The sequence below is a fragment of the Sturnus vulgaris genome, chromosome 4 (genome assembly GCF_052056855.1).
Source record: "Sturnus vulgaris isolate bStuVul1 chromosome 4, bStuVul1.hap1, whole genome shotgun sequence".
NCBI lineage: Eukaryota > Metazoa > Chordata > Aves > Passeriformes > Sturnidae > Sturnus > Sturnus vulgaris.
Window position 1 is genome coordinate 46,258,495 of NC_142246.1, and position 23,339 is coordinate 46,281,833.

Below are 23,339 nucleotides of genomic sequence, written 5' to 3' on the forward strand. Positions count from 1 at the left end.
TTCGTAGTTTGATAGCAAGAGGAGGAGAAGAGGAGGCACTTGTCTTATGGGAGATTTACTTTCTGCTGTGACTTTGTCACCTCTCTGAATGGCCACAGTCATCTCAGCAGAAAAGCAAGGACATTGCCTTTTACCTGAAAGAGAGGTTACAAGTCTGTTAAAACTGTTTGCTGAAGGGATTATTGTACTAACTCTTAAATGTGTAGATTTATGGATTTGATCAGTGGAAGTCCCCAAGTGCAAAGTCCGCCAGGTCTTTTGCAACATCGGAAAGGAAGAGCCTACTTGAAATGAGCAAACAAGAAAGTGACAAGGAAAGAAACAGCAAATTCCTATTAAGTAACATATAGGGTTATGTTTATAATCCAGGGTCCTAACACTAAAACCTAATGATAAGAAGTAAAACTCAGTTCCAAACATCTGAAAGGTGGATGCACATCGGTGGTGAAAGGTCCTGCTTTTCCTTCTTATTTGGCTGTGGTGACTTTAGTAGTGGACTGTAAGAACTTCAGAGAAGCACTAGCCCAGGCAGCAGTGCCTTAGACTTTCAAAATGAGCTTTGACTTGCAGGAACACCAGCTTTAGGAAGGCAGCTCTCCACTGCCGCTGACATCAGTGATTGGACTCGGTCCGGCCCAGCAGACGGATAATCGCTTCCTCGCTTGCGAGACACCGGCGAGTGAGGGCGCTCCTCGGCTGCCCGCCGTGACAGGGTGGGGCGGAAGTGCGGGCGAGCCCAGCTCCGGGAGCGCCGTGGCGCATGCGCGCCGCCCGGCGGCCGGGGCGGAGCCGGACCGCTCGGGGTGCAAGATGTCGGCGCAGGGGGACTGTGAGTTCCTGGTGAAGCGGGCCCGGGAGCTGGTGCCGGGGGACCTGTGGGCGGCCAAGGCCTGGCTTATCACAGCGCGAAGCCTCTACCCCGCCGACTTCAACATACAAGTGAGCGCCGCCGCTGTCGCACACGCTCGGTACTGGGGCTCCACGCCCCTCCCGCTCGCGGCTTCACTGCAGCCTTGCTTGATTGACAGGCGGCTTGGCCAATGGGGGCGGAGGGGGGCGGGGCTGCTGGGTGCCGCGGTGACTTCGCAGTTAAAAAACAATAGAAAACCCTTTACTACTATTTCTATTAGTTAAATTACCTCTCCTGATTGTGGCTTTTGTGGCAGCTTGAGGTCTTTGCATTGCATTTGTCTGGGTGCAAACCCTGGTCAAAGAACTCTTTGAATTCCAAGTTTTCAGTTCGTGTAAAAGTTAAGCCAGTGTGTTCACAGAAGCATGGAATGTTACGGGTTGGAAGAGACTTTAAAGATCATCTAGTCCTACTCCACCTCCATGGGCAGAGCCACCTCCCACTAGACTAAGTTGCTCCGAGCTCCATCCCACCTGGGCTTTAACACTTCTAGAGACGGGGCACACACAGCTTCTCCGGGCAGCCTATTCCTGTGTCTCACTCTTCTCACACTAGGGAATTTCTTCATGATATATAATCTTAAGTTCCCCTCTTCCAGTTTGTACCCATTACTACTTGTCCTAGCACTTCCTGATGAAGAGTCCTCTGACTTTTCTGTTGGCCTCCTTTAGCTACTAGAAGATTTTTAGTGTTAATAATATTAAGTATATTGTCATGCAGAATTTTATGCTTAAATTAATGTGTGATTAAATAGTTTAAATACACCTTCTAATTTCTCCAGCAAATGTTGCAGTCCTTTAATTTTCTGCTATGCAGACTGCTGTGGCAAATTGAGGGCAGTTATTTAGAGTGGGAGGACTAATGTGATTTGATGTGAAGGACAATGTGAATTGATAAATGTATTTGGGAAAGCTGATGTTCTGTTCTTGCATCCTGCAGTATGAGATGTACACTATTGAGAGGAATGCTGAAAGGACAGCATCTGCAGGCAGGCTGCTCTATGACATGTAAGTAATCAGAGCTAGAATTCTACCTTTATCCCAGATGCCCCATTCATTGAATCAGTTTGGGAAAGACCTCTGAAATGGTTGAGTCCAGACTATGACTAAAAACCACCTTGTCAACCAGACCATAGTACCAGGTGCCACATCCAGTGAGTCCACCACCTCCCTAGGTAGCCCACTCCAATTCTTATCACCCTTTTGTGAAGAAATTCTTTCTAATGTCCAACCTAAACCTCCCCTGGTGCATCTTAAAACTGCGTCCTGTCACTGGTTGCCTGGAGAAGAGACTGACTCTCTCACCTTACTATACCCTCCTTTAGGAACTTGTAGAGAGTGATAAAGTCACTCTTGAGCCTCCTTTTCTCCAGGCTAAACAACCCCAGTTCCCTCAGCCACTCCTCACAGGACTTGTGCTCCAGACCCTTCACCTGCTGCACTGCCCTTCCATGGACAAATAAATATTGGGATTTCCAAAATTATAAACTTAGTGTTTTTGAAAACCTGTGCGGATAAATTAAACACAAAAGGTCTAATTAATTAAGAATAAACTGTAAAAAGGAAGGTTTTATTTTCTATTTTGCCCAAAACCATATTTTTATGGGAAGGTTTTATCTTTGAGACAGATTTTGAGATCACTGTACATTCCTTGCCTTAAACTTTGTTACAGGTTTGTGAATTTTCCAGACCAACCTGCTATATGGAGGGAGATCAGTGTTATTACATCAGCGTTAAGGAATGACTCCCAGGACAAGCAGACACAGTTTTTAAGAGGTAAGGATTCTGTCTTGAAGTAATCTAAAGATAAGCCCTCTGATTATTTATCTAGTTTGGCAAATAAATGTCAGTTTTTCTAACTTTGCCTGTGGACTGCAGGGTTTGTTTATTTCCCTCAATTCAGTCTTAGAGACTTCATTTGGTGTGTTAGGCTTAGGAAAAACGAAGGGACATGACAAGCTGATTCCTATTGCTTTGTCTCTGATATGGGTAGGCTTACTCTGCCAGAACAGGAAGCACATAGAAGAGCAATTGAATAGGAAATAAGTGGCATGGGACTTAAAAATCATCATCCCAGAGATTGCAGAAAACAGTATATGACTGTAAAAATGGGGTAAATTCTTTTTTATGTAGTGAGGGATATAAAAATGAATGGTGTCCAGAAGGGCTTGGCTTTCACTGATGGCAACCACAGGCTGTTTTGAAAGCAGGATTTACACCTGACGAACTATAATCTGCTGTTTGAAGACATGCTTCAGAAGGTCTTAAGAATTCCAGTTAAGAAAACATTTGATTTTTCATGGGGTGTGTTTTTCAGAGTGAATACATAAAACATACAGGGAGAATATACGAGTTTCTTTTTAGTGTCTCACTGGATGTTTAAATTGAAAAAGCCTTACATTTTAGTAACGAAAGCATTAATTATACAAGTAGAATGTAGGTAAAAAAATAAATGAACTGTTTTGAGAAAGCATCTTGAAATGTCAAATACTTAAGTATTAGGATTTTGAGCATTCCACTTACTAGCAGTCTTACTTTTTGATTCAAGTTCCTTGCACCCAAAGAAACACTATTACAGATAAATATTTATTTGGTCTTCTCTGAAAGAAACAGACTTTTTTTTTCAGGTGTGTATATTAAAAGCAGAAAAAGCATAAGGAGGTCCTTTTATGTTCCGCCTAGCAAGGTGATGTTGATTGTCTTTTATGCTTTTTCAGTCATCTTTACAATTCAGACACAAAAGTTAAATGTTTTCTTTTTTATTATTTTTAAGGATTATTTGAGACCCTTCCTGGTCGGGTCCAGTGTGAAATGCTCCTGAAGGCAACCGAGCAGTGCTTTAACACATTAGAAAGGGCAGAAATGCTCCTTCTACTTCTGCGGCGTTTCCCAGAGACGGTGGTGCAACATGGGGTAAGAGAAGAGAAGAGAAACCCATAGTAATTATTCAGGATGTTGGCACTCAGTTTTTTGAGATTTTGCTGAAATGTGTTTGCCTTAATGAGAGGGTGGGTCTTTTTATTCATGTTTAATTGTGGCTAATAGTTCAGGCTGCTATATCTTGAATTTACCACCAGGAAGGGATTTGGCAGAATACAAATGGAAGCAACTAAAACAATCCTTGCTTTTGTAAATGAAAGAATATCAGTCATATATCGCCTTCACCTGTCTGTGCATGTCTTTACTGACACAGTTTCATATGCAGTTTTTCTCTTGGTCTTGTTTTGCTATCTTCTGACATTGCTTTTCACCTGCTATTAAGTGTGAATAGTTTAACTATATGTCTTGGTTTGAAAGACAGGTATGGTCTAAGGAAAGGCAAGAGCCCCCTTCCTGAGATGCGGAATGCAACCCCCCTCCCTGTTAATTATTTTAGGTCCAAATCAGAAGCCTTCAGGCAGGAGGTTTGGGGATAAGGGTAACAGTTCTTTACTGATATTCAACAAGGCAGAGAACAAAAACAACAGGTATAAAAATTGGCAACAGAACAGTCTAGCCCCGCTCCAGTCCCTTCTGGCCGCAGGCCGTCTCCCTGTGCTGTTACCGGTGCTGTGGGGGCAGGGCAGGTCCTGCGCAGTCGAAGAGGGCTGGGTGATGGCGGCCGCGGCCCAGGGGTAAGAGGGGATGGGAAAGTGACTCCCCCTCACGGTGTTGGTCGTGGTGCTCAGCAGGGTGTCCGGAGATAGTAGGGTGAGGTGGGAGAGCAACAGAGCGACGTCCAACGGCAGGGAGCGTGGATCTCAGTGCTGGGATGGCAGGGGGAGATGCCAGAGCGGAGCCCAGGCTGTCTTCCCACTCACGAGCCAAGTGAGAGAGCAGAGAGTCCCCCGCTCCAGACCCCCCATCCACCTTTCCTTTTCCGGTTCCCCCCCCCTCCACCCACCCCCCTACGAGAGAACATTATCTGTTGTTTCAAGGTGTAGCCACAATTACTTAGCATAACAATGGGAGAAATTCCACAGAAAGAAAAGGGGAACAATCCAAACCCCAACACTATATATTTGGAGACTTGCACATGGTGTTGCCATAGAATTGTTATTGAATTATTGTTCAGCCCTACTGAACTGCTGTTCAAAAAGTCTCTAAAACCACTGGTCCAGTGTTTGATTTTCACCTCTGCTCACACAGGTAGGCCTTGGAGAAACATTATTAGACGCTGAAAGTATTGAAGACCAAGAATCTCCAGTGAATTGTTTTAGAAAATTATTTGGTAAGAAAATACTAATGTTCTTGTTTTACTATGCAATTTTTTAGTATGGCAAGGTTCTGAGCTCAGTAAACTTCTTTCATTATACCATGATTATAAAACTGTTTTAGTGAGAAGAGGCTCAGGCCATGTTAATCCAGACTGACCATAATATGGTACAAATCGGTCTTAGAGCCTGTATTGGTTTGAAAGCAAAACCAGAGACTCCAAGTCAGTAATACAATTTAATAGGAAAAAAGAGAAAAAATAAAATACATGCAATAATACAAAAGAAAAACCACTGACAGAGTCAGAATACAACCTGACACCCTGTCAGTCAGGGTGTTGGTAGCAGTCCGTATAAATGGTGGCTGCAGTCCTCCTGGATGACAGATGTGGTTCAGTTGAAGCAGTGTAGAAGGTTCAGTTTTCTTCTGAAGGTCCAGTGATGATGTGGAAAAGGTCCGACTTTCCTCTGGGATCCAGTGGAAAGGGCTGCCTTCGCGTTCCAAACCCCAGTTTTTATCTAGGTAGGAAAGGCTTGGCTCCTGCCCCTGGCTGGAGCATCTCCCAATGGGATGATGTAATCTTATCAGTCATACAATAGGACTTAATGGCCCATTAATAGAATATATCTTCTGGAGGAAGGATGGGTTGTGAAAAGATAACAATGATTATTCCTCTGATTTTATCAGATGGCACATCAGCAGAAGATATCTCCCACAGAGATAAGGATCACCACCCCTCCTACATTTCAACAGATGGTGATAGAATGCACATTTTTGCATTGTACCCAAGACAGAGCCATTCATGTGAGGTTCTTTCTGGTGTATGGTCAGCCAGAGATGAAGGCTGCCATTGCTGATTGAGAAACCTTACCTAGGAGAAATAGAACAAACCCCCACAAACCTAAAGGATTTTTTGTTTTCTATTTTAGTTTGTGATGTTCTTCCTCTGATAATTAACAACCCTGATGTACGACTTCCTGCCAGCTTGTTATATAAATATCTGAATAAAGCAGCAGAATTTTATATTAATTACGTAACTAGATCTACACAGACAGAAAGTCAGTATCAAGGTAAGAATATTTTTACAAAATCAAGCTTTCTTAGAATATGTCTTAGTATCACTGATGTCCATAAATAAATGCATTGTTTTTATGTAATGTATCCCATAGACAAGGATTAATAGTAGTATTTAGTGTTTCTTAGTTCTTTGATTCTGAAATACCAAAATGGTGCTTCAGCTACTTAGTAATGATGCTCATGATACTTCAGCGTCTGAGAGGTGGGACAAAATGTCCAAGATGTCCTTATCCAGCTTATCAGCTCTCTTGCACAAAGAGGCAAAAATGCCTGCTGCTCCCTGTTAGCTTTCTGTGTGAAGAATGGTTACCCTGAAAGCTCCAACATAATTTTTATGTGTCTTTTTCTTGAAAAGAAATCAGTTTGATTTCTTAATAAGTAGAAAAATGTGCTGGTTTTCCTAGGTTCACAAGATTCCTCTGATATTATGTCTCCAAGCAAGCGCAGCTCTCAGAAATATGTAATAGACGGTCTCACAGAGAAGTCATCCCAGATTGCAGATCCTTGGGAGAGACTGTTTAAAATATTGTCTGTGGTGGGAATGAGGTGTGAGTGGCAAATGGATAAGGGAAGAAGGTAAGAAAGCTCTACTTTGCTGGATATTTCCTCTCATGGAGAATTTGGCTTTTTAATTCTTAACACAAGAACATTTTTTGTAAGTTCACAGCAGCTTTTCTTCCAAAGACTGTACAATATAAAGCAAAAACGTGGCTCTAGAGAGCACTTTAAAATTAGTTTCTAGCATCATTTTTGATTATGAAAGTCATGTGTAAGCACTGTAGTGCTGTGGAGTAACCTTCCCTATGTGCCTCAGTAAAGAGAAACATGGTAAATGTTTTGTGAAGTTTCACTAGCATGTATTCCCAGCTTCCACTGACTTGATGTTGGGGGATATCCTCAGCAGAAACATTGAGATTTTCTTATTCACTATGCATTCTTTTCTTTAGTTGCAGAGTCAGTGTAACATCCTGAATTCTTGTTATCTCTCTTCCCCTCAGAAGTTACAGTGACATTTTGAATCGAATGAAAGATCTCTGCAGATACATCAGTAACTTTGATAGTGAAGCCCACATTAAATATAAGAATCAAGTAGTGTATTCCACGATGTTGGTCTTCTTTAAAAATGCTTTTCAGTACGTCAGCAACATCCAGCCATCACTCTTTCAAGGTTAGTTTCTAATGTTTCAACTTCCGTAATGAGCCATTCATGATTTCATTGCTAATACCTTAAAGATCTTTTCCTCATTAGTCTTTTCAAACTGTCATCTCACAAAGCAACATTTATATATTGTTATGACTTTTCATAATTCTCTCAAGCCATTAATCTTACCAACAGTAGTTTGTAAAAAGTGTGTAACGGATCAGACCAAAGGTCAGTCTAGCTTGGTTTCAGTTTTGGCCAGCCGCAGTTGATTGTCTAGCAAGGAGAAAAGTAACAGACCAGATGTTAAAGGAAACACTCCTAGGGCTGATTCCTGCTCTTCCATGAGCATAATGTTTATTCATTTTCTCTTCTGATTTTGTTTCTTTGAAGCTGACATTTTCCTGCTTTCCTTCAGTCAAAATAAGTGAAGGTATTTCTGCATTGAGAACACACAATAAATTTGTAATTAAGCAAATAAAAGCTGAATAGGAAAAGATTACCTGACATTCACAAGATTCCAACTTGTGTTTCTTTATATAGTTTAAGCATAATCTTTGAGGGGTGTTTTGCACATTACTCCTAATTTGTAATGAATTTGTAATTTATTTATGTTGCCTATGCATTTTCCTACCCACTCACATCTGAATTTGGGACATAACAGATTGCTTGGAACACCTTGGATTACTTCTTTTGGGATTGATTGGACTTTTCAGGGGTGGCCCAGAAGCTGAGGAAAGTTTTTTAAGCTCTATTTTGTTTAGAACTTACCGAAATAAACAGTATCACAAAGAGGAAATTTCAGCTCTTAATAATGTGATAGGAAATTCCTTGCCACAATAACAATTTTCACCATAGGTAATTAGTACTTATTAATACTGCAATTGTTGATTCATGTTAAAATTACAGTTTTAGTTCTGTGTATTGTGATCATAAGTTTCATCACATTTTTCTGCATGGAGCAAATGATAATTTGAGTAAGAAAGTAGTCAATACAAATGATTGATTTTAAACAACTGTACGGAGTGTTGGGTGGTCAGTTGACAATAGTAGATAGCTGAACTCAGAGGACAAATGACATGGCAACTGGTATGCAAAGGACATAGAGTAATTTTTAACCAATACAGGAACTAATAAACTAATGAGTGGAGATTTGTTTTCTATCTAGGGGAAAGAAGAGTTATAGTGGGCAGGAGGATACTTCAGGTATGCGTGTAGTTTTAGTTGCTTGATTCCAAGTTAAAGAAGAAAGGAAGTAAAGAACTAGTGAAAATGTTCCTTTCTAAGTTGTACAATTGAGTATTTCAAAGCTCACATTTTCTGTTTGAACCACCAGAAGAAGAATGTATACTGAGGTCACAGAGTGCAGTTCCTTTGGTGCAACTTTTCTGGTACCCTCTGTCATTTTCTTGTGTCAGGAAAGTATTTCCAAGACATCTTTTACTCATTTCTGCTTTAGCATTGAAGTCCAATGGTATTCAGTGCCTTTCATATCTTTTCTATCATTAGAATTTTTCCTCCTTCTCTCTGGAGGGCTTACTGTAGAAATATAGAATCCTACATATTTTGGAAGCATGTCGTAGAGAGAAATGCTGTCTTCTCATCTGTGAGAATTAGATCTTTTTCTCTTCTCATGTGTGTGGATTTGCAAGTAGCCTCTTGAGGAAAAACTGTTCCATGCATTTTTCTTACATAATTTGTATCTGCTTTGCTGGAGACCTTAGAATCGAATGAGGCAATTCACGCCTCTCATAACTTTTGAGACTGCCTCCAGGCTTGGCAGGCAGGAGTTGCTATTTGGGCTGATGGTTTGGGGGGTTTATTTATAACACTGTCTGCTAGAAAACAGTTAAAAACTTTGCAAGATTAGATTCTAGAGCTCAGACAGAAAAACACAACGCTGCTCATTGTATGCCTGTGTAACTTTCAGTACTGTAAGGGAAGGTCTGCATCCCCAGTCAAGGGTGACAATGGATTTTCTTTTGTTTTAGGACTGGAGGTTTTGGAATAAAGACTACAATGCACTTCTGGTGCTGGGAAGAGAACACTTGTTTGGAAAGCAAAACACTTAGCTGGCATTAATTTAAGTCAGTATGAGTAAAAGAAAAACCCATTTTTTTTTCTTCTCAGGTATTAGAACTAGGCAGCTCTTGAGATTCTAGTGGTGAAGCTCATCCAGCATCCCAGCTGTGGTACTTTGCATCCATGAGAAGCACATATGAATCTTCTGTGTTATGTCTTGCCTCTATTCTCAGTTTGCACAGGTTAGATTCTGACGCAGTGGAATACATGATGGTACAGGAGAGGTGATTGCAGTGTGCTATAGGTGCAATTTCAATAGTGGTACTTGTTGACCTGTTTATTGTGGTGGGTTTTATTGACCTGTATTTGTTAGTTAGAGCAGATTGGCTGTTCGTTCTAACGGAGCTTCTACTGTAGTGAGCTCCTTATGCAACACTTTTGAGTAGATGGGAAAAGCTTAACAGAAGTGGTTTTTGTATGTCAAGAGATGAAATGAATTGTCCTTCTACTAAATTCTCAAATTAGTTCTTTGCAGTTATGAATGAGGCCTTAGCCTCATTTCTTTTTGCAAATGGAAGAAATGCACAAACTGAAAATACTTGTTTGCACTACTGTCTTACCTGGCAGAGATTTCAGAAAGAGAAAACAGATTAAAGGATTCCTCTTTCCTTTGTATTTCTCTTTGACTGAACTTCGCACATGTATATGCAACTTGACTGTGCAGAAGGAGAAAATATTTTTTGAAGGAAAGCTGTCTCAGTAGTGATCACGTATCAATGTTGTTTGAGATTAAGAAGTATTGTTCCTATTTTATGTCTAGTGAAATTTAAGCACTGGGGTGTGAAATAATAGGTACCAGATCCTGCTGCATGTTCTGTGACACCAGCGAAAGTGGAAGTTGTTTTCTGTGTTTCAAAATGAGGCTTTTCTATCTTTTGGGAGTGAAGATGAACTCTGGCAGTCAACTAAAGGTTTAATTCTGTTTTCTAAAATCCGTGGGGGCAAAGCTGACACTGAGTGATCCTGCTAGGGAAGTCTTGTCATAAAATACACAATCTTCTTTGTGGGGTCAGTACCTGTCAGCATATTGCTTTGGTTTCTCATGAGAAATGTTTTGAGAATGTTGTTGTGATTTGCTGTATTTGTGGTTGTTAACTTCAGAGCCATTTCTGCCGTTCATCTATTGAATAATTTCACTTATATAAAAGCAAATAATGCTTGATCAGAGAACACCTGCTGCCTGAGTATGTCTTGTGACTCCAGAAGAAAGGAATTCAAAAATATTCTGAAGCTCTCAATCATACTCTGGTGATGTCTTCTAAATGCACTCTGAGCTTCACTGTATGGCTGCTTTGAGGAAACCACTGCTTTACCAGCACAGTTTAAACAATTTAAGTGACTTAATTTAAGGTTGTTTTCTGTAGCATCATAGTCATTACTTGTGAAGGAAAGAAAAACCAGCTTGCTGTAGGTATAAGGCCTTTCAGATCAATTTAAGGCAATTGTGAATTAATTTATCTTTAAATCCAGGTCCAAATGCTCCAAACCAAACTCCACTGGTTCTTCTCGAGGATGTACCCAACATCTATGGTGATACAGATATTGATCGTAACAAGCACATACACAAAAAAAGGAAACTTGCTGAAGGAAGAGAAAAAACAATGGTAACTTCTGTAAACTTTATAATTCATTACAAGAATGGCATTGCTACTGGAATTTAGACAACGGTGTTTTTGACATAGATGTAAAAGACATATTTTTAGAGCTACCCTGAATTAGCTGTTTATGACCACAGTTTTAAAACTTTTCTTTTTCTAAAGCCAGCAAGAATAAAAACATTTTTGCAGCAATTGCTGTAGATGCATGTACTGCTGTGAATGCTTTAACTTGAAAGAGTTCAGCAAAGGCACTTAAAAAAGTCACTGTAGCAGTCAGATGTTCTACAGGTAAACTTCCAAAGTAATTGACTTTTCATGATTGGAATTGTCAATATATCTATTTCTTTAATGGTAGAATATCACTATTTTATAGAATTTCTCTGCTATAAAGAGAATACAAGGATTTCCTTTGCATTGTGCCACTGTAGGCTTAAAACTGAGTCATAAAGTGTAAAGTGTGTATGTACTTCAGTAGATAATCTGGCTGAAGCTCAGTGGTGGTACACCACGTTTAACAGAATAAATTTGTTTGGGATACTGCTCATCACATTGTGTCACTGAGTTCTCGGCAGCAAACCAGATTGGTCCAACCTTTGAACAAGCAAAGTGAAAAATCACCTAAAGCTACTTAAACTAGGATCTCTATATATAATTGTTTTCTTGTGTTCAGTGGAACTTCTGTGACTATAAAGTCCTCTGAAATAAGTATAAATTAAGAAGTTAATCTTATGTGTTTTATACTGACTTCTAAGCAGAGCTCAGATGATGAGGATCCTTCTGGGAAGGCAAGAAGTCGCCATATTACAGTAAATAAGGCTGATCTTGCAAACTCCATTGAAGTATTAGAGAGTTTCAAACTGGCAAGAGAGAGCTGGGAGCTGCTCTGTTCTCTGGAATCACTTGACAAAGGTAAGATAGTTGCATGTAGACTTCATTGCCCTGCGTAGAAATCACTTTTGTTATTGTTGAAATGGAATTCCTGCCATTATGAATCCTTAAAATTGAAATTGCTTTGGGTCCTGAGTAATTCTGATAGAAGTTTTAGTAAGAAGCTTTATCAGTTGTTGCATTTCTGAATATTTTGTTCCTGTATTGCATTTCATTCTTGATGTGTCTTTGCTTATTCACCCCCACTTCTCTTGGAGCAGTTGCTCAGTAGTGGGGCTGATAGTGCACATTGAGGATGTGCTGCTAATGGCTGTTTTAGTTGATTATTAAGAACATGTATTTTTATTGTGTCTCCCTTTCTGATAATATCTGGTGTGATAATCTTCAAAAGAAATTCTAAAAAGCAAGTGAACAGTACCACCTAGCTACTTTTAGGTTTGTTGGACACTGTGAAGAGAAGCATAATCAAAAAATGAGTGTATAGGAAGAGAGTATCCTATATGTGAAGGATTTCATCCTCTTATTCTTACCCTTTCTAAAAAATTTTTTAATTCAGTTTTGTAATATATATTATTGATGTTTAACGCAAAGCTGTGCAATGTTTCTTATTCTCTTTTACTTTTTCTTCTCTAACCACTTAACACAGAGTTCACCAGAATTTGTTTGTCATGGAAGACAGAAACCTGGCTTTGGTTAAGAATCTTTCTTACAGACATGATCATTTACCAGGTAAAAAAATATGGTATAAACTAGGAAAAACACCACCATTGTGTTGGTCTCCCTTCTAGTAAATAGCAATTTACTTCCTTCTTGTAAATTAGTTGGTTAGCCAGTTTGATTGCTTATAGTGTCTACTGATTTTATGCCTTAAAGTGTGACTCTTCTGGGGATAGAACTATACTGTTTGCACCACAAGCTTGGTACTCTGCTTTGGATATTCCTGTCCCAATAGTGGTTGTTTGAGTCCAGCTAATTTTGGCATGTGGAAAAGGCATCCATGTTCGTGTTTTGATCAGTGGATATATACATAGTGTTATGGAAGATAAGTGCATTTTATTAGTCTGTCAGTGCATTATATTGGAACACAATCAGAATTTCAAACAGTAAAAGGTTTTAACATGTCTCTGTTAACATCTTTACTTCTCCACAAAAATAAGGCTGACTGTGCTCATTCCAATACCCTCTACAGAAGAAAGCTTGTTCTTTATTTTACTTTGGGAATCTTTTATTTTTGCCTCTACTTGTGCCTGAACAAGAGCTATTCCAAACTTTATTAGTCTAAATATAATAACTATTAACTCAAGAATATAATTAGCTGATTCAGTTACAAATACGATTTTGTAAACTGGCTTTTTAAAGCAGAATTTTGTTCATCTTCTGACTGCCTTGCAAATGATTGACCTACAATCTTGTACACAACTCATCACTGGAGGTTATTAGTTTAGATTAAAATTTTGAAGGCTTGTTACTTGGACACACTCTATTTTGAAAGCTTCCTGTAAGAGAATTTTTTCTCTATCTCTCTACCTTACTGTGTAGAAAAGACCCTAACAGTTTTTTAAAATATTCTTTTCCAAAGGGGCAGTACAAAAAAGCAATTAGCAGTCTACATCACTTGGCAGCTCTTCAGGGCTCTCATTCTCCCCAGCAAATTACAGGACAAGGATCTTTAGAAAGTCAGAGAGCACTAATCCAGTTAGCATCGTGCCACTTTGCCCTTGGAGAATATCGGGTATGTACTGCATTCCACACGCTGGGCCTTCATCAGCTGGTGCTGTGGTTCCCATTTCTCTTTTTCTTTCGAATTTTCCTGTAAGCCTGCTTTCAGCAAGATATCAAACATAAGGCAGGATCTACTGAAAAATCCATGCTTTACTGGGAAAATTATACTTCCTGCCACATTAACTGACTGTCCATTAGCAGCTCTTTATCTATATGAGTATAATCTATTTAATAGTGAAGCTTTGGGGGATTAGTTACTATTTTTTGTGGCTACATGTGTTTGAGTTGTCTGTAAATGTAACCTTAATTTGAATTCCTTAACTTGACTTAATTGGTTCCTTAAATCGAGGGGAAATTCTTTTAGGTACAGGCTTCATGTGGCAGGGGAAAGAAAAAGTAAAGGAACTTCTGTGATCATCTTAAAAGAGAGTTAATTTTTAACTGATGATATAAGAGACACCAGAACAATATTGTCTGGCCTGACCTCTGAACTTGCTCTACTTTTGTAATACATATTTTGTGTTTTTAATATTGCAGGTGTGCATGATGGTCTGAGTTCAGTCAGTGTCAACCCTGACAATAAAGGCTCTGTCTCTGTCTAGGATCTAACGTCATCCTAGTACTGCTGGACAAGTGCTTTTGTCCCTTCTACTTTAATACTTTTTCACTGGAAATGTGATCATATATTCCCACAGACCTTTGCTAGGAAATAGCAATAAAAATTAATTGAATTTCCATCATGTCAGATTGCCATTTTCCTTTCTATTTTTCCCATGAACAGAAGAAATTTTACAAAACTGTTCTAAGAATACATTTGAAAAACTTAATCTTCAAAACAAAATAATTTTTGATTGCAGATATATTGATCTTAAAATTAAGAAATTAATGAAATTAATTATTAATTTTAATTAATTACTAATTAATTTATCTTGAAATTAAGAATGCCAATACAATGTTTTCACAATGAAAATGATGTATGTAGGCTCTCAGAGGTTGCTTTGTGACAGCTAAGTCTTTTTGCTTAACTAGACTGTACTGTGTATAAAGTCAACTGAAGTTCTAGCAAAGAATTTTGTGGGTTTTTTTTCCTCTTGTGGTGTTTGAAATTTTTATTCATTATTAACATATCTGAATATTTAAGAACTTTAATTTAAATTTAGCATGATCATGTCCCTTCTTTTTCAGCAAACATGTGAAAAAGTGCTTGACCTCATGTGCTGTATTTTACTTCCAATACAAGAAGGAAGTAAAGTACAAGAGGAGCAACCTAAAGTCAAGTCAAAATTCAGGAAAGGTATGGAGTTGTTATTACCCTAAACTCAGTGTCAGCTGAATTTTAGTTGATGTGTTCTGGTTAAGTATATAATAATTCTCATTTTGTATTATGAAAAGGGAGGAAATTTTTTATTCCCTCTTGGTTTTGTATTGAGGTTTTCTTGCTTGCACCTTTTAAAGTATATTGGTGGCAATGTCCTACCACAGGAAAAGAGAAGTGAAGAAGAAAAATTTAAATGTTTAACTTCACATTTTGAATCAGTCACAATTTACATTCAACGCTTTCCTCCCTACCTGACATGTGGTACTTTTGGATTTGTTTTGCTCCATTTCAGTTTTTTTCAACCTACCTGTTGTGAGACTCCTAAAGAGCTGTTCTGTTGCAGGGTCTGATTTGAAGCTTTGGCCATGTACCAGTAGAGCTATCATGCCTTACTGCCTTCATTTGTTGTTAGCTTGTTTCAAGGTAAGATAGGGTCAATTGGAGCTTTCTTGTCGTTAAGGCTTAGTTTATGTATCCTGAAACTGCATGGCCATATCCCACTGCTGTGACTGGAGGGCTGTGCCTCAATCGTTCTTACCTAAATGGGTTGGGGAGGGTTTTCTTTTGGAGAGGGGAGTGGAGTGTTGATGGAGGAGGGTTTGTTTTCTCTTTTTTTCTCTATTTGTGTTAGTTTTGAGCAGAGAAGATAGAACAGATCTCCAAATTTTTGTCTCAGTTCAGACTTCTCTTACAGGTCAGTGGAGAGGATTTGGTATTTTAGCTGGAAATTTCCAGCCTACTTTAGAAGTGTATTTCATTCTGCCTTAATATATGCTTTTAAAGAACTTCTGTATTTGCGCAGATCTAGGTGAGATAAATCCTATATGTTTTTGAAAGCAACTTGTATTTCCTGATTGTCTGAATGTAATTTTTTTTCCCTGAAGCTCAGAGCTTTCACAGACAGCAGAGATGATATGGCACTGGGCCACGTAGTTGTTCTGCTTCAACATGAGTGGCCGAGAGGTGAGAACTTGTTTCTGAAAGCCATCAACAAAATCTGCCAGCAAGGAAACTTCCAGTATGAGAATTTTTTCAACTATGTCACAAGTATCCTTTCTCTAACTAAGAATGTCTTTCACATCCTGTGCTGTAGTGTTGAAAAAACTGTTAGTTTCAATAGCACCTCTTTCCCTGAATCATATTCTGTATTTATTTTCATACCATGAAAACCTCTTGTATTAGGCTCAGTACACAATGGCCGTTTTACACAATGTGTAAATACGCCTCCTGTCACCTGCCCTGGCACTTGAGAGTACCCTTAAGTACACCTCTATTTCATTTCCATTCAGAAAAACAGCAACAGCTCTGGCTGCTCATGCAAGTGACTGCAATCTCTTCATTAAGAAATACAGGGCAATATATACAAGGCTGTTAACAAAAAAGACGAAGTGGTACCTGTGATGCAGAGCTGAATGATTTTGGCTCTTGTTTATGAAATGCTTTCTGTGGGTTATATGTTTGGGTTGAGTAAGATAATGAGCTGTGTCAAAGTTCATGCAAAGCACATCTGATTTATCTATTCAGGTATCTGACATAAATTTTGATCATCATACACACAAATGAACAGTTTAATGTTTAACCTAAATAGACATCCAGCCACGGGTCTCAGGAACTGGGGGAGGTTTAATTCCTATCTGAGACAACTAAAAAAGCTGTGGTGTTAAAGGACAGGAAAAAAGAACACACAAAATAAGCAGCTGAATAAGGGATCAAAATAGAAAACCAAAAAGGGTGATAATGTGCCACCATGGTGGCACTTGCTTCAGATGCAGCCTCAGTTTGCACTGCTTTCATAACCTGCAGTGCAGAAAAAGGAAGTAAAACCCAGAGAATTTTGAGATCAGCCTTCTTTACCTCTGACTACATATGAAGAAGCAGAGGAAGAAACTAATGGATTTCTTCACTTTGAAAAGCCATTTCTCATCAGTTTGTGGAAAATTAGGAATACATACTGTGATCTTCTCTATCACTTTTAATAATGAGGTACTTCAATAGCTTTTCAGTTTGACTCTCCTTTCAGCAATGTGGCTTCAAATGTGAAGAATGCTCTCAATCATTGTTTCCCTACTCATGTCTTTAACGTTTTCTTCAGACATTGATATGTTGGAGGAATTTGCTTATTTAAGAACACAGGAAGGAGGGAAAATTCATCTGGAACTGCTGCCAAATCAAGCAATGTTGATCAAGTAAGAATAAAAAAAACATTTACTGTTTTCTTTGGCAAAGAAAAAAAAATGTTCTGGTTGTCCTTGTTTTCATGTTATCTTCTGGATAGTTTGTCATGTCTTTGAGCTTAAATTTAAGGAGTTCAAACAAGGCAATGAGTTTCTTTTTCTGACTCTTTTGCTGATCTGTGTATTCTTTTGGGGGATTCTTCAGCTTAATTCCTGCTTTTACAGGACTTTATTTCTGAATGTGGCATTTGCTTTGGAGTGATTGATGTTAAAGTGATCATAGTTGTGCTCTTTCACGTAGCCACTTGCACTTTGCAGGAATTCTTCAAATAATTAGGCATGAGTGCAAGGTGTTGTTAATAATTTTGCTGAAGAGTAATGCTGAGCAGAAAGCACTATATTGCTTATATTTGTGAACAAAATTTATGAAAAGACCACTGAATAATGAAAAACTTCGGTATAAAATATAAATTAAATTACACTTCCAGCTACACTCCAGTAACCTTTCTGATAGAATTACCGGGTCATCTTCTGCTTAGCTTATTGCAAGATGCTGAAGTAAATTAGTACTTTGGCTTAACTTCCTAGGTGTTCTTACTTGTTCAGTCTTGTCTCAAAACTATCTGCTGCAGGGTTTTAGTGGCAGAATGTGTTGGAATATCATGGTTATTTATGAGAACTTGTAGTATTCTGCTTCCTAAAAGGGAGACTGCTTAAAGTTTGTTGAAATTCCACTTTGGGTCATTGTATTCTTTATCTAGAAATGGACTGAAGTTTTCAAAATGGGAGCCTAACATGAGACAGTGGGATCCAAGTTTTAACTAATAAATAGATTTTCCAGAGGTCTAGGTAACCAACAAAAAAGGAAATGTAAAAAAATGAAATACGGAAAAGTAGAAATTCAAATGCTTAATTATGTGATGGAGAATTTTCTCTTTTAAGCTCTAGATTTTCAAACTCTTACCTTTGCCGTACATATCTCACTGCTTGTAACCAGCTGTACGAAAACAAGCTTCAGGGCATGCTGCACCACAAATGGTGTTAAGTAATAAGCTTTGCCAGCAAGAGGGCTTAGCACTGAAGACTCCATCTGGTAACTTCTTACCTGCTGTCTCCATTTCATTGCAGTAGTTCAGCGCTGTTTCTCTTGACTCCATTTTATTGGCATGGCTGCAGTTACTTTCTGTTCTGACCGCCCCAGTCAGGAAGGAGGTAGTGAAAAATATTTCTAGCAGGACAGAATCTCTCTGACATCCTTTTGATCAGTGATGTTTCCTCAATGATGGAAAGGCTTGTAGAATATTTCTTTGTGCTTACTGGGCCAAAACAGTCAAATATCCTGTCCAGCTGGAAAAGCTGTGTACAGCGTCTTTTGTGTGGCTGTGTAGGGCTGGAAGCACTTCATCAGAGAGCCGATGGAAGGGATAGTTCAGGGTGTAGGCCACTGGTCGGAGCTATCTGCTCCCCTGGTACCACAGATATTTTTTTAGCTGGACTGGCTGTGAGGCCCAGGGATGCTGTCATCTACCAGTGTTGACCTGGTTAGCTCACAGACTCCCCCAGCTGGGGTTTTTGATAAAGTGTGCCAGTGTAGCCCTGTTTCCTGGGACAATGGTAGGCTCAGTATCTGCTGACTGCTTACATCTCTCAGAACTATCACCGGTTCTGGTTGGATGAGCTGCTGCACCATCTTCCCATGAATTAGCAGGGACAGCTTAGGTGCTGTTCGTTCATGCTCAGAAAGACGGAGTTTGACACAACAGGCCAAAGATAAAGCAGTTGTTCCTTTGTCTGATCTTTTCTCAGCATAAACGTAGCAATCCTGCATCTTAATGGATACAAAATGCATTGCAGATATCTTACGTCTTTTATAAGGACGGCTTTTAGTCTGATAACTTACAGGGCATTTTCTCCCCAGGTGAATTCCTCATTCTTCTTCCCATACTTTTTTCTAAGTACTTTATACTGCATAGGAAATGATACTAATTTTTCTGAACTCAGTAAAGGAAACTGCAGTATGCTTTTACAAAAGATGACGTAAGATCTTGGTAGTCTGCAGACATACAATTGGGTTCTGCAAAATATATATACATATATATATTATATATATATATATATATTTACTTTGCTTGCATCCGGTGTAGGAACGAGAAGGTCCATGGTTTTGGTTTTAACTGGTGATACAGCCAGCTCATTCTGGTTTTGGTGTTGTGTTAACAAGATTTGATCTATGAGCTTTGAATCCAGCACCATTAAGTGCTTTTGAACTCCTTTCTAGAAAAGCCAAGTTTCACAATTTATCTGATATTCGTGTCAGTAGGGGCAGTGCTAGCTGGTGAGCCTAAAGAGGAAAAGAGCAATATGCAGGAAATTGGTGCTTAATATCTTGCTCCTCTTTTTGATAAATCTTACTTTAATTAATCTAATCGTAGCCTACCTATTTTCATAAACTTGATCTGAAAGCTGTGTCCTTCCTTTTACTCGTATTCCCATCACATCTCTCCTTGAGGACAGAGAAGGTTGCTTTAAGTGAAAGAAAGTATCTTGAAACTGTAATTTTTATCTCTGCGCATGGGTATGCTTAGTTCTGACTGCAGATCTTGCAAGCAGTAATGAAGACACAATTGCACAGAATCCCTTTTGCAAACATCTGCCACTCTGGGACCAATAACATCTTGCTGGTCCTTTGTATTTTCTGTTTCCTGTGTCCATGTTTGCAAGTACTGGACTTACTCATGCCAAGAACTTTTGAAGAATTACCTCATTTGATTGAATAATTTTTGTGGATATTTTATTTCAGGTTATTGTAGCCGTATTAGAGTGTTAAATGTCCCATCTTTTTTGACTTTTATAAGCTCCACATCTCTTAATAAAAACTGTAGATGCTAATCCAAATGCCCAGCTGTGAGATCTGAAGGTAGGCACCTAACTCAGAATTACAGTAAACTAAGTGCGAGTTTTGCTTCTCTGCTCCCTGCGTAGCATCTCTGGAGTGAATGGTGCACTCACTACTCAGGTGCCTAATAAGATTTAGATGACTTTATAAGAGACTTAGGTTAGGAAGCTAAACCTCTCTCCTATGTACCAAATTCCTCCTTTCTCTTCTCCTTAAGTGGGGTATTGCTCTAGACCGAATCTGTTAGGTTAGTATTTTGTTCTAGATAGCACACAGAGATAAAAGTTTAATTTCCTGGGATAGACAAACTGTCTTTCAGCTGAAACAGCTTTTGGTGGTTAGTTCCTGTGGCCTTGGTCATAAACAGGAGATTGCTCTGAGTGGGCATTTGTGCTCTGGCATTGTGCCATGCTCTAACAGCTGTTTTTATATGCAGTTAGAATTTGTAAAGGTGGAAAAGTCCAGCTGTGGGCTAATGAAAAGATACTTGGGCAACCTTTAACAAATACCACCATATATTCAACCTGGCAAATACCCGCTGTGCATGCACTCGGCTTGGGCTCAGCAGCCAATCCCTTAACTCCAAGCTGTGGGCTCTCCCAGTTTGCTGACATGCTCTTGCCAGTACTGGAAGGAAGCTGTGGTATCTGCACTGCTCCTCTGATTAAATCTTTTCCAACTGACATGCTTCCTTGAAGAGCTGTGATAGTTCATCGCAGTACAACTGTGTATTGGTTTTGCACCTGCTGCTGTCTTCTCCTGCTGTAACTGTCCAAAAATATGTGTATATATTTAGACCACAACTGTAGAACAGCCTTGCAATGAAATCTGGGGATATTTGCATGCTTAATGCTGTTAGAGTCCTACACCCCTTTGGCTGCTCAGTGGTCATACTGCTGCGTGAGCTCACCCTAGTTCTCCGTTATTCCTTTTTTTGAGAGTTGTTTTGCACCAGAGGGGGAGTTGGTGTGTGGGTGTTTGAATGCTGCTATTTGCTGTTTTTTAAAGGACCTCTAGCCCTCCCATGGGGTTACTGCAGCAGGAATTCATACCTGTGCTACAGCCCAGCATACAGACTGCTGACAGGTACCAAGTGGAAAAACCCTGCTCATAGTGTGCTGTGTTTTGTCAACGTGTTTTATTGCCCATGGTTTTCAGCAATTTGTTACTCGATATTTATCTTTTTCTTTTATTTCTTCATTTGTGCCTACATTGCCTGGCAAACCATGTTGTTCTATTATAACATTTACTTTTCTTTTTCCCATAAGTTGCCAGTATCCGTGTCCTTTCAATTTAGTAGTTGCTACTGAATTTAAACAATAATGTAGAAATCCTCAAAAGTTTTACTTATGTTCAGTCATATATTAGCAAGAGTATAATCCTTTATTTTCAAGGTAGTGGTTTCTGGATCCAAATGTAGCAACTTTTCTTCAGTTAGGCTGTTCTGAATTCTGTTCTGTGTTTTCCAGCTGTAATGCAACACACATCTTCCAAAGTGTTGCTGGATCGCTCAGTAGCTGTAGGTTGCATATTCTCCTTCAGGCTGTAACTAACCTTAGCACTTAACTACAAGCAATTTAAGACAATAAAGACTGAAAACAGGACTTATCCCATAGCCTCTAAATATACTGGATTGTTTTCAGTTCAGGTTTGCTTCACTTAGCATAGCTCACCAAGGAATTGCCCAGTAGGCTTTGCCTTTTCCATATGTTGCAAAGGTCTCTACTGTTTTGGCAGAGTTATTTACATGAAAGGTGGGTGGTATTGTTGGTGAGGGTAATTCTGAGGTGTTTTGCTTCCTTGTTCCCAGCATCTCTAGATGGGCACAGATGCCCTCACCCTTTATTTTTTATTTTCTTTCTGTCTTTCAGTAGGCTTGCTGGGTTTGGACCAGCTTTTCCCTTCTTACCCATCACTCAGGACTCATCTCAGTATTAGCATTATGCTTTTCTCTCTAAATTAACTTATGCTGGTTCCTTCAGTAGTGTTAAGATTCTCATTTCAGGGCATGTCTTTTTCTCCCCTTCCCAAGTAGGGCTTGCAGGTAGATGTTACAAAGTCTTGATCTCACCCAGTTCTGGACCAGTGCAAGTAAAGTGCTTTGATGCTGCAGAACATTGTTTTAAGGGCAAGATGTTGGAGTTGAGGCCAGCGTGAGAACAAAGAACTGTTCATAAAAATGGCCTTTAACAGGGCATTATCTCATAAGTTTCCCCAGCCAGCACTGCTTTAGCTAGCTCAGTAGCTGGACCTTTGTTCTGTTTGAAAGTAAGTCTTGAACTTGTGTTCAGAGTAAATGTAACTCCTGGCCTGGTGTCTAGGATCTTCGTAAGAGCTGGTTTCTATTGATGAAGACTCACAGCCTGGCTTGATTTGGGTTTTCTGAAGTGCTCACTTTCGCTACTCACAGCATTATCAGTGCCCACAGGATTATAAAGCTCCTTCCTGAACTTTGATGCTGGTAGAAGATGCCCTCTGCTCTTTATGGTGGCACCTGTGCTCCAGAGAAAGCAAGTTCATCTTTTTGCTCTTCTTTCAACCCCAGCCATTTATAGAAGTGATTACAGGGAAGAAGTAGCCTGGGCAGCAAAGGTAGAGAGGAAAAAAAAATTCCTTTCCCCAAGCAAGGAGAACTCTCTACTTGCTGGGTTAGGAGAATAGATTTTCCTGTTATCAAAAGATTGACATCATTTTCCGCTTCAGCAATCATAGTCAAAGCAGTGAGAACATAGATTTTTTTTGCAGCTTCTAGCTGTTGAAAGACTTGTAAGCTACTAAACGTGATTTTTTAAAAACAGCATAGCACAGGCTCTGACTCTCATTAAATAAACTCAGATATGGACTGTAAATATATAGTAAGTGACATGCAGTATCTTCTAAATGACTGTAGTTCACTAAATAACCATGATTTGATTTTGTCTGTCTTTCTTTCCTCCATGCCTTAAGGCACCACACAGTTACCCGGGGTATAACTAAAGGAGTGAAGGAAGACTTCCGCCTGGCCATGGAGCGCCAGGTCTCGCGCTGTGGGGAAAATCTCATGGTGGTCTTGCATAGGTTCTGCATTAATGAGAAAATACTGCTGCTGCAGAGTCTTGCTTGAATGGACTGGATCCTGATGCAGTGTCTTTTATGGAGAGAGGGGAAGGCTCTTCTTTGTATGAACAAGCAGCATAGCAGTGGAAAATCTCTTGTTCAGAGAGTCAAGAAGTTCCCTGTAAGTTACAGGTTCTGCAATACACAAACACTACTCAGTGTTTGTTCCTGCTTGGTTTTCTTATGTGAGTAGATCAAACATAATAAATAAAACTTTTTTTTCAGAAGTCTTTGTAACATCTTA

At 39.3% G+C, this 23,339-nt stretch overlaps 1 protein-coding gene across 7 annotated transcripts; it reads left to right on the top strand.

Moving 5' to 3' along the window:
• The first annotated feature begins 788 nt into the window (after positions 1 to 788).
• INTS10 (integrator complex subunit 10) lies at positions 789 to 23,322 on the top strand. 7 transcript variants are annotated; one of them, XM_014878334.2, is made up of 18 exons: positions 789 to 939; positions 1,850 to 1,917; positions 2,582 to 2,685; positions 3,683 to 3,822; positions 5,038 to 5,119; positions 6,033 to 6,173; positions 6,585 to 6,756; positions 7,179 to 7,348; positions 10,874 to 11,007; positions 11,754 to 11,910; positions 12,536 to 12,618; positions 13,469 to 13,621; positions 14,797 to 14,905; positions 15,273 to 15,352; positions 15,814 to 15,976; positions 17,022 to 17,115; positions 21,008 to 21,085; positions 22,946 to 23,322. In XM_014878334.2, exons 1-18 carry the CDS (start codon positions 811 to 813, stop codon positions 23,100 to 23,102), a joined length of 2,214 nt encoding a protein of 737 aa, XP_014733820.2. In that variant the 5' UTR covers positions 789 to 810; the 3' UTR covers positions 23,103 to 23,322. The 7 variants fall into 7 exon arrangements, with proteins under 7 accessions (XP_014733820.2, XP_088019937.1, XP_014733818.1 ...); XM_088163811.1 differs by having other exon boundaries at positions 15,814 to 15,892; XM_014878332.2 differs by having other exon boundaries at positions 11,757 to 11,910.
• The last annotated feature ends 17 nt before the right edge of the window (positions 23,323 to 23,339 follow it).

Coding starts and splice junctions, on each gene's coding strand:
- INTS10 (XM_014878334.2), top strand. CDS start 811: ATGTCGGCGCAGGGGGACTGTGAGTTCCTGGTGAAGCGGGCCCGGGAG. Junction 11,008..11,753: donor AAGGAAGAGAAAAAACAATG/GTAACTTCTGTA, acceptor CTGACTTCTAAG/CAGAGCTCAGATGATGAGGA. Junction 15,353..15,813: donor TGTTGTTAGCTTGTTTCAAG/GTAAGATAGGGT, acceptor TTTTCCCTGAAG/CTCAGAGCTTTCACAGACAG.